Source organism: Seriola lalandi, unplaced genomic scaffold (genome assembly GCF_002814215.2).
Source record: "Seriola lalandi dorsalis isolate HSWRI2012SDOR001 ecotype SW California unplaced genomic scaffold, Sedor1 jcf7180002054290, whole genome shotgun sequence".
Taxonomy (NCBI): Eukaryota; Metazoa; Chordata; class Actinopteri; order Carangiformes; family Carangidae; genus Seriola; species Seriola lalandi.
The window spans coordinates 112,181-122,622 of NW_019524843.1; the positions used below are offsets into that span (position 1 = coordinate 112,181).

A 10,442-nucleotide genomic window follows, 5' to 3' on the forward strand; every position below is an offset into this window, starting at 1 on the left:
TCTTTAGGCAACATGCGGGCAGAGATGTCACAGTGTTAGTGTGGGCTGGTTCATGTTCCCCGCTTGTAAAATACAGCAGAAGCCTTGATATCGATATTCTTCTCAACACAGTATTCACAGAACAAGTTTGTCCTCTACTTTCTTGAATTTGCCCGTACATGCTTTGATGGCACTTTTGAAAAAAATGACATAATCGCTACGATTAGCAGTTACCTGGGGCGTGAATACAGAACAGTGGAAGCATGTGTGGATGTGTTTTGTTTTGAAACCAGCGGCCCTCTAGTGGCTGATTTACAGCCACGCATTAGCTTTTATGCTCTCCTATTTCATTTGAGCCCTATACTTACTTAATAGCTATTATTAATTATACATTATAATTTTTAACCATTAGTAGCCAGAAGTTGAGGTGTGGACATTTGATACTCTCACTGTGGCATTTGTTATTGACTGGTGAGATAAAGAGGGATGTGATACAAACATTACAGTAATAAAATCAAGTAAACTGCTCTGTCTCTACAATAGGAATAATGAAGAGATCTACCTCCATGTCCTATGTAGATGGCTGTGTTGGGACATGGCCCAAAGAAAAACGGTTAGTACATGAAACATATACAAAAGCATTCCTTCAGTACATATCTGAAGTGGTTTGTTGTTTCTGTGTAGAACTAACAGTAAATTTTCCTCCACCATCAGCTCATCCTCTCGAGGAATCTCCTTTGAGATTCCTCTGGACGGAGACCCGACTATGCTGCCCTGTGAAGCTCCCTCCCTCAGAGGTATGACCCGGTCGGCCAGCAGTGACGGTCTAGGGTTCAAAGTTCACTATGCATCCCGAGGAGGCATGAAGCGCCACCTCTCCCTCGTGCCCGTCAATGTAAACGGCCAGAGCAGACACATACCGGAGGAGGATGAGGACTTCATCTCCCACAAACCCCTGGGGCGGAACAACACATTCTCAGTCAAGAACCAAAGCAGGTACAGGAGAGTGGGATGTTTTAGGTCATGATTTTTAAATAATAAAAACCTCTGTCCTCTAAATTTGCATATTGTCAATTTAAAGAAACAGGTTTGTTTTTTTTTTTTCTGTTTTTTTTCCTACGTGAGATTAATAGATGGCTTTTTTATAAGTGAGGTATGTTTGAATGCACTGTGCAAAGTACCCTGTGGCCCCAGGGGATACCTTACCGTGCACAGTTTCTCTGGAATAGAGTAGGCCATTGGCACTCAATCAATTTAAGTAGCTGTACAACAATTATATGCCATTAGAAAAATGTATGTCTTTTTATGTATTCATGTTCAGTGATATAATGATTGTTTTTATTACCCCTATGGGAAAATAAAGACATTTATTTTGCCTAGGTAGGTGGTAGTTTAGTGTATTAAATAGCCTAAATTTATTGTTATATCCTTGCTAGTGTCTGCAGCGCCAAGATAAAGTATACTGCCTGTTCACTATCAGTTGCTTTTTCTGTGCTGCTCAATTTTCAGCAGTTCAACATACATGTAAACTTTTCTATATGTTAATTAAATGGTGTGAGAGCCCTTTGAGACATGGTATGATTTTAGCTTTGCTCATCTCCAGTCCTAATGTTTTCATACTTTGTACTTATTCACCTTGTACTAACAATGTTTCACAGGCCTAAACAAAATCCCAAAAATTACTGTATAGTTGCAATTACTTTTTCTAAGACAAGCGTGTTCTTTTGGATGTGGATTACATTTGTGATTTCATCAAATGTTTTTTGTTAATTGTGAAATAAGTTAAACCAGCCATCTATCTTGTCTCATCGTATGTCAGTATTTCCCCTCTTAAATAAATCAAGCTAAGCAAAGTTTATCGGACTTTAAGTTAATTTACCTGCATCTGTTCCAAGGCACTCCAATGGGGTCCTCCCTGACAGCATCCACAGCTCCAGCAATCACCATGGTAACCATAGCGGCCACATCAGCCCATCAACCCCTCCGAGCATTGAGGAGGCCCTGAAGATTATCCACGACACAGAAAGGCCCCACGCCAGCCTGGGCGTGGGGGACGGAGACAATGGCTTCTTTCTCCACGGTGCGGAGCCCTCAGACCCTGCAGGGGCCCAAGGTCAAGGAGACGACCTGGGTTCAGCTAAGGCTCGGCTGAATGAGCACGACCCCAACTCGGTGTCCACTGATGAAGTTGACACGGGCATCCATGTGAGGACAGAGGACATCCAGAGCTTGGATGAGGACTCCTCCTCACTGCGAGACTATTCAGATATAGACCCAGACTGTGAGGCCGTGACCAGGTCGTGCCCTCTGCCTGACCAGCTGGAGATGGAGACAAGCAAGGAAGGAGGGCGCAAAGAGGTTGGTGACACTAATCCTGAGGGTGAGAGGGGAAATGGAGTTGACAGGAGCAGCCCCTGTCCCAGCTCAGCACCCACAATCCCCAGATCTCACACTGTCAGCCCAGCCTCGTCGTCTGGTGGCTCTGGTGGAGGCCTGGTGCGGATGACGAGCTTTGCAGAGCAGAAATTCAGGAAGTTGGAGGGGAGGAGTAGTGGAGGAACCACACCAGAGAGTTCAGATCTCAACGTACCGTACACACACTCGACAAAAAACATTTCTTCTCAGGTTTGTGGCTTATTCTGCATCTTTGATTCTTTCAAACATTTGTTGCAGAGGCAGAAATGTAATATGAAGTTATGTGGGTTTGCGTAGAATTAACGGAAATTATCTTTGCACCTTCTTCTAGATCTCTACACCTCCTTTGCCAATCACATCTCCCTCCCCAGTAACACCTTCCCCCAGAGACCCCTCCCATGTCATAGCGTCAGAGATGATCCAACTGAGGATGAAGCTGGAAGAGAAACGCAGAGCCATTGAAGCCCAGAAGAAGAAGGTAAAGAGATGTACAGCAAGAGAGAAAGAGAAAGAGAGACGGAGAGAGAGACAGTAACAAATCTTCGAATATAAAAGCACACATCATGTTGCTCTTGTCACATTTTCCAGGTGGAAGCAGCTTTTACTCGCCATCGCCAAAGGATGGGCAGAACAGCATTTCTGAATGTTGTGAGAAGGAAAGGAGTCACACCCCCCATCAGCCCTAGCTCAGGGGGAGCAGAAACACCTTCCCCAGAGCCGCTCATGTCCTCAAAGGGAAGCAGCCAGAGCAGCATGGAGCGGGCGGAGAGGTGCAAGCCAGATGGAGCAGCTCCAAAATCGCCCTGTGAAGATGGCGGAGGTGGGTAACCCTGAAAACGGGAGTTACCGAGTTATCTATCAGTTCATGATTATGTGAGGAAATAGTGAAAATGCCAATCAGAATTTTGCAGAGAACAAGGCGAGGTCTTGGAATTGCTGGAATAGCAGGATGGACAATGTGTATTTCTGAGTTGTGTTGTCCGTGATGCTTTTAGGCGTTAGGATTCTGTTTAAGTTGGTAACTAACTGATTGACATGTGTATTTAATGCGGTGATACAGGTGTTGCACCAGGAGAAATCGACCTTGCAGAATACACACGCTCCATTGAGAGACTGAACACGTCACTGGGCTTCCTGCAGACAGAAATGCAGCGTTTGGCCCAGCAGCAGGAGAGGATCATGGCCATGAGAGAGCAACAACAACAAGCCTGGGTCATTCCTCCTCCTGCTCCATCTCCGCACAGGTACCATTTAATGTTAGATGTTAATAATGTCATCAAAAAAATAATTTTACCATCCTCGTGTGAACTCATTTGCATGTGTTTGTGGGTATTTTCCCCACACAGGCAGCTGCGTGAGCTGCGTAGCAGCAGCGTAACAGGCCGGGGATCAGGCCGAGGCTCGGTTGGGTCTTTGTCTCCTATCCTGTCTTCTTCTGGCTCTCCACGTGCTCCTAATCGTTCCCCAGCTGGCATCAAGCGGCGGCCAGCCTCTTTCCATGCCAGGACGCCTCGGACTCCACGACCAAATGATCTGAAGGTCACCCCCTTCAGCCGAATGCTCAACACCCCCACTTCGGTGGACAGCCTACCCAGACTGAGGCGCTTCACCCCCAGCCAACCCCAGCTCTGTTCTTTCTCCTACTTGGGCAATGATGAGAGGTCTGGGGAAAACAAGAACCAAGAGGCCAAGAACAACAAAGAAAACGCTAAAGACAAAGAAGAGACAGTGGCTAAGAAGAGTGCTGGCACTCCTCAGCCTGCTACTAAAGAAACAGCCAAAGAGAAGGAAGATGAGCAACAGGAGAGGAGAAAGGCAGAACAGCCTCCTTTGAAGGGTGAAGTCAAACAATCAAGGATGTCAGAGGTGTTGCGTCAGCCGGTATCTGAGATCCAAGGGGCCGCAGGCAGCCAGGTCAAAGACGACCCTCAGGACAAGAGGGACCTGGTAGAGGTGCCTCTGTCTGGGCTGAAGCCTCCAGAAGGCCACAGTCAGGAGATGACAAGAGAGGGAGAAACTGGAGGAGATACTGTTGGAGACGATCAAAAGATGTGCTGTGGATTCTTCTTCAAGGTGAGCAACAGAATTATACATAATTATAATATCATATATGTCATATATACCTACATCACATTTAGACATTTTCTATTTTTTTATCGTCAAAAGTAACCCATGTAAAGTTAGTGGTTTCCCTAAATATTATCTGCCACATAAATTGAATTAAATACTCACCTGTAGGCGGAGGCTGAATTGGACTGAGATGTAGCCATTAACTAAACATTATGAATTTGAGCTGCTCTCTGTTGCAAAATTTAATTCTCTCCACACACTAGTGACCTTTTTGTGGAAATAGAGACTGAGACCTCCATGTTGTTTACTTCTGGACAGGCCCAAGCTAGCTGTTTCCCCCTGTTTGCAGTCTTTGTGCTAAGCTAAGCTAACTGGCTCCTGTTGGTAGCTTATTTTCCAAAATGTTGAACTATTGCTTTAAACTCTCCCCATCAAGTCTGTACGTATTGCTTGCTACCAACCAAACACATCTTATTTCTATATTTCCAAATCAATCTTTATAATACCATGCAGCAGTAATGTTATTAGTTGCACCTTTATTTGTCAGGTCAAAATGTCTGTTTTGAGAAGAGTCTATTCACCTATTCACCAGTTTAACTCCATATTTTTCCCCCTGGTGGGCCCCACCCTATAGTATGGGAACCACTGCAAACTATAATCACAGCTGATATGCATAGTTCATCAACTCCTCATCAATAATACAGTCTATACAGCCTTATGGTGCTGTATGCACGTAGCAACAACAGGAGGAATCTGATACTGAGCATGGTACAACATGTGCAGTATTGTGCCTGCTGAGCCATGAGCTGATCAGAGACGATACATTAGTGGATCTAGGCCAAAAAAACGAGCCAGAGCACAGACTCATGGTAGACCATTAGAGTTTTGATTATAGAGTGATGACCGAGCTTTGTTCACTGAGAGTAAATAATGCCACTTTGAATACCAGTTTCCTCCATAGTTAAGTGAAGGCTTATCATTTGTGCATCCATTTCATGATGACAAATAGAAATATAGAAATATTTCCTGTAAACGATGCTCCGTGAACTATCAAGACACATCATCCTCTCAGTCTGACATCTGATTTCTAAAAGGAGGGATGAGAAACATATACACATTATGGTTTTATATTACCTTTATAGACTAGGCCTATTTATTCATGTGTTGTGAACTTGTCAAACACCAGGATGATGTAAAAGGGGAGGAGGATATGGCAGCAAAGAAAGCAGCACTGCTGGAGAAGAGGCTGAGGAGGGAGAAGGAAGCCCAGGAGAGGAAGCAACAGCAGGAGCTGGACCAGGAGCAGAAGAGGGAAGCTGCACGGTCTGTCTGTCTTCCTCATTTTCTGTGTATTTACCAACCCTAAAACAACACTGTCCCCAGGCTTATAACATCAACACCTATGTCACCTATACCTATACCTAATTCAATGTGCATGTGCTGATGTAGCAGGTTCCATTATGCTTTATTTACCCTCAAACGTTTGGTTGAAAGGTTTATTATCTAATTTTTGTGTCCTCCTCCAGGCTGAAAGCAGAGGAGGAGCAGCAGAAGAAGGATGACGAGAAAGCCAGGAGGGATTACATCAAGAATGAGTATTTGAGGATGAAGCAGCTCAAACTGATGCAGGACATGGACGAAGTCATCAAACCTCGATCTGGAAGTCTCAAGAAGAAGCCACGTCCCAAATCAATCCACAGGGATGTCATGGAGTCATCTACTCCCCCTGTGAGAGCAACAGGTGAGCAACACACAAACCACCTGCACAAACACACACTGTCACAGCCGCTAATCAGTGCTTAACCTCTATGCTGTTTTCATGTTGCAGGGGTGCGTCCTCGAGGCTTCTCAGTATCTAGTGTTTCTTTGGCGTCTCTCAATCTAGCTGACAACGACAGAGACCAGCCAGATAACAGGAAGAACAACAGGTAAGACCCACTCTCACTCAATCCCCATCCTGCTAGCTTAGCGTGTACTTAATAAAAAACAAAAAAAACAATGAATGAAGATTCCACAGATAAATGACTCTCTTGACTTTTTCAAGTGTGCTTGTTTTGCAGATTGATTCTATCATGATGTGTACACAGTTGCAGCAAGTTGTTTAACATGCTTACCAATTTCAAAGGAGTCTGAATGATCCCGTTAAGGGAGCCATTTGTAAGATTTGCTGTTGTAACAGAGCTAATGTTAGCATTAACCACTGTTTACTTGCCAATTTTGCAAAGAGCTTCATTGCCATCGCCATTGTTGTGTTTACAATACTAGAGGTTATAATACATTCTCTAAGCAGCACTACTTCTTGAGGGCAGACTGAATGCTACAGTGACTCGGTATCCGAAAGTGATAATACGGACTAGTGGGCCAGAGCTAGCTGGTTGTCATGCTAACTTCAGTAGAAGAAGAGAAGTGATAGTGAAGGATTTAAGTTCGATGCTAAACAATGTTCCTTCTAGACTGGCAAGTAAACAGCTGTTAATGCTAACGTTGGCTATGTAGAAATAGCAAAAAACTCCTTTAAGTTAAAGCCAATATTAATTTGATGAGAGTTTGAATTTTGTGTCCTTAACGTACTTTGCTCTTTGTGCTATTTGTGACCCGTAATTTAACTTTTCTTTATGTTTCACCTTTTGAACTTGAGTTCATTTATTTATGTCACCATTATGACTTTGCTCAGCTGGTACTTTGAATCAATGGGGTGTTTTGTTGTTGAGGATGTTGTTTCCTATGAGGCTTACACTCTGCTTTTTGATTCTCTTTTATCCCTCTCCTCTTTTTCTTCAACTTTGCATGGATTCCCTCAGAGGCAATAAAATAGCTTCTGCACATATCCCATTCTTTCTAAACTCTCCTAAAGAAAGAAAGGGAAGGTCAGTAATGCTCTGGAAAGAAGTGCCTCCACAGATGAAGTGTATGAAACTACTGTAGGTGTGGCTCCGTGTAGATATAGTTCCATGTAACTTTGGTTTAGCCTACATTTCATTAGGCAGTCTTTCAACACAGATTGTAGTTCATTGTAGTTCTTGCTTCTGTATTAAAGTACATTGGACGTGCGTGGCTGAACTGTTTCCGCCTCAGTTCTCCTGCTCTTTATCCTCTCTGTCTTTTGCAGTATTGCTCTCTTCTCCATGCTGGCTGCTCTGCGCTTTACCGCTGTGTTTGCTGTTTCCTCCACAAGTACTCGAGCTCATCTCTCGCAGTTAGCCATAAAGACAGCACAGAGACTTTGCTTTGCTTGGCTGAACATGCCTTTCTGTTCCTCACCGCACAGCTTTGTCAGAGTGTGTACAATAAGATGTAATGCAAGACAACAGGCAGGGCTTGGAGAATTATGTCACAGTGTCTGACCTTGTTTTGCCACATCTCTCTGTGTTTCATATCTGTGTGTGTATGTGCATGTCTGTCCGTGAAATCATGTTGGTGTTTGCTTTCATATCTTGTACATGCTTATGTGTGTCAATGTGGTTTTGTGGTTGTTGTTATGTTTGTGTGTGTGTGTCATTTGTTGTATGTGATCGTCTCTAGGCCGGACTCTGCGGAAGGTTTTTCTTCTTGTCCTTCGGCTGGAAGTCGCAACGGAGAGAAGGACTGGGAGAATGATTCTACCACCTCCTCCACTCCCTCTAACGCTGAGTACACAGGTAGAAGTCACCCTGTTTACTTAGATAATGTACATTTACATAGCTACTGTACATAACATGACATTTTGTTGCTGCACGCCCACGCCTGTGCTTTCTTCCTTTCCTCCAGGACCCAAACTATACAAGGAGCCCAGTGCAAAGTCCAACAAGCACATCATCCAGAATGCCCTGGCTCACTGCTGCCTCGCTGGCAAGGTCAACGAAGGGCAGAAAAACAAGATACTGGATGTATGTTCAGCATTTAGTGTTTGGCCTGTTTATATATTCTTGAATTGAAAGAATGCATAGCAATGACTTCTTACCGTGATCTTCTGCAGGAAATGGAGAAATCCGAAGCCAATAACTTCTTGGTGTTGTTCCGTGACGCTGGATGCCAGTTCAGGTCAGTGTACACCTACTGCCCCGAGACCGAAGAAATCACCAAACTAGCCGGCATCGGGCCCAGGAACATCACGACCAAGATGATCGAGGGCCTCTACAAGTACAACTCAGACAGGAAACAGTTCAGCCAGATCCCAGCCAAAACCATGTCCGCCAGTGTGGACGCCATCACCATCGCCAGCCATCTGTGGCAGACCAAGAAGCAGGGGACGCCCAAAAAACTGCATCCTAAGTAGTGCCAGATGGTTGGGCAACATTTGAACATGCTTCTCTGGAAAGAACACAGAAGAATTTGTGGATTTGACTTTTTCATTAAAGGGACATGTGGTCCCACTGTTATAAATCACAACTGGAATGTAGAACACAAATGGGCCTCTCAGACGTTGTTGTTACAATACAGAGCTGACTGTTACACTCTGGACTACTTAAAAGGGGCACAAGTATGTACTTGTCAGCATGTGTATCAATGTTTTCGTGTGCCAAAAAAAGAGAAGAAAATAATAGGCGGACCATTGCCTTACCTAGTTGAACCACTGAAGCACTGAATGTCACGCCTCTGGAAGAGGCAGTTTGGTTTCTATAAGTTGATCATGTGTGGCCTTATGCTTGTTTTGTGTCATATGGATGCGCTGTGAGTGTTGGTGTCATTTTGTCAGCGCCTGTTGAAAAGGTCTGTTGTGGTACAGGAGAAGTTGCGTGCACACACAGATCTGGGACGCCCCCTCCATGGTTGTTAAAAAGGTGGCCTGTCTGATCTGTGATCAGGTAGAGGCAGCATTTTTGGTGAGGGTTTTGCTGCTATACAGGCACGTTTTTTTTTTCTTTTCTTTTTTTTCTTTTTTTTTTTTTTTTTTTTTTTTACATGTGACTGAAAAACCTATGAGCAGTTCGAATTTGTGTATGTGTGTATAGTGAAGTGCCAAGAAGAGTGAGGAAAATACCTCAGTTGGTGATTGCAATTACTTTCCAAAAGTGTAAAGTGATGAGATTATTGAGCAAACGGAGTACCATCAAACAATTCTGGAAAGCACCTGCAATGGACTCTTAATTTATTATTGAAGATATTTTAAAAAGGCGTCTTAGATTTTATTCAGAGAAACATAATATACTGTAGGTATATAAGTTAAATTAGTTTGTATATAATGGCAGTTCCATTCACAACGAACAAGTCAGCTTGTAGTAGCTTTTGAGTAGCTTTTATAATTTATCATGTACGTGTATCAGTATGTTGTTGTTTGGGGCCTTTTATTGTGCTACAGATGCAAAAAGTGATCACTCAACTGATAAGACTATCATCAGTATTAGAATAGACGGAAATCCCACACTGTGTCATCAGTCTGTGCAATGATCAGAGTAATTTAAATAATCACCATTGACCATGTTGCAGCCGGAACTAAATACTAGATACTCCAAAATGTCACTTTAATGTGGATATTGTCTGAACTATTAGATCTTGATTACCCTTGAAGTAGTCCACAACTGTAAATAAATGAATTCACCTATGATAGCACTTCAAGACCCTGTCCACCGTCATTAAGTCTAATCAAAGATGTTCCCACTTCAGGACTGTCCTGCTTGTTACTCTACATTGACATTACTGTTACATTTGTTATCACGCGTTCCTTCAGTATGTGTTGACACTGTACAGATATATTTTGGCATATAGAAGTATTTTTTGTAACGACATTTACCTGTTGGAGGTGCGTACTGATGAAGATGCAGAAGGAAGTGAGTTGAGAGCAAAGTGTAGCCGAGGAGGCAAGGTATATGAAGTCTCACTGAGGCTTTGTTGTGGTATTGTATGAAATCCAGTGAGTATACTGAGAAAATCACACTATTTTTTCCAACTCTGAATTCATTTTCCTTTCAGTTAACTAAATATGCCCAATTGTTCATGGATTTTTGTTTTTTGTTTTTCTATTCCTTTGAGCTTTATTAAAATGCCAGCTATCAACAGTA

The 10,442-nt window shown here is 43.3% G+C and overlaps 1 protein-coding gene across 1 annotated transcript in view; it reads left to right on the plus strand.

Moving 5' to 3' along the window:
* Positions 1–10,442, plus strand: part of camsap2b (calmodulin regulated spectrin-associated protein family, member 2b) — a 33,469-nt gene extending 23,027 nt beyond the window's left edge. The window contains exons 9-21 of the mRNA XM_023405930.2: positions 523–592; positions 694–975; positions 1,875–2,604; positions 2,726–2,872; positions 2,983–3,214; positions 3,455–3,638; positions 3,741–4,467; positions 5,651–5,787; positions 5,991–6,205; positions 6,293–6,392; positions 7,987–8,102; positions 8,212–8,330; positions 8,420–10,442. Of these exons, the coding sequence (XP_023261698.1) occupies positions 523–592; positions 694–975; positions 1,875–2,604; positions 2,726–2,872; positions 2,983–3,214; positions 3,455–3,638; positions 3,741–4,467; positions 5,651–5,787; positions 5,991–6,205; positions 6,293–6,392; positions 7,987–8,102; positions 8,212–8,330; positions 8,420–8,719 (3,359 nt within the window). The 3' untranslated portion in view covers positions 8,720–10,442. The remainder of the gene's footprint in view (positions 1–522; positions 593–693; positions 976–1,874; positions 2,605–2,725; positions 2,873–2,982; positions 3,215–3,454; positions 3,639–3,740; positions 4,468–5,650; positions 5,788–5,990; positions 6,206–6,292; positions 6,393–7,986; positions 8,103–8,211; positions 8,331–8,419) is intronic.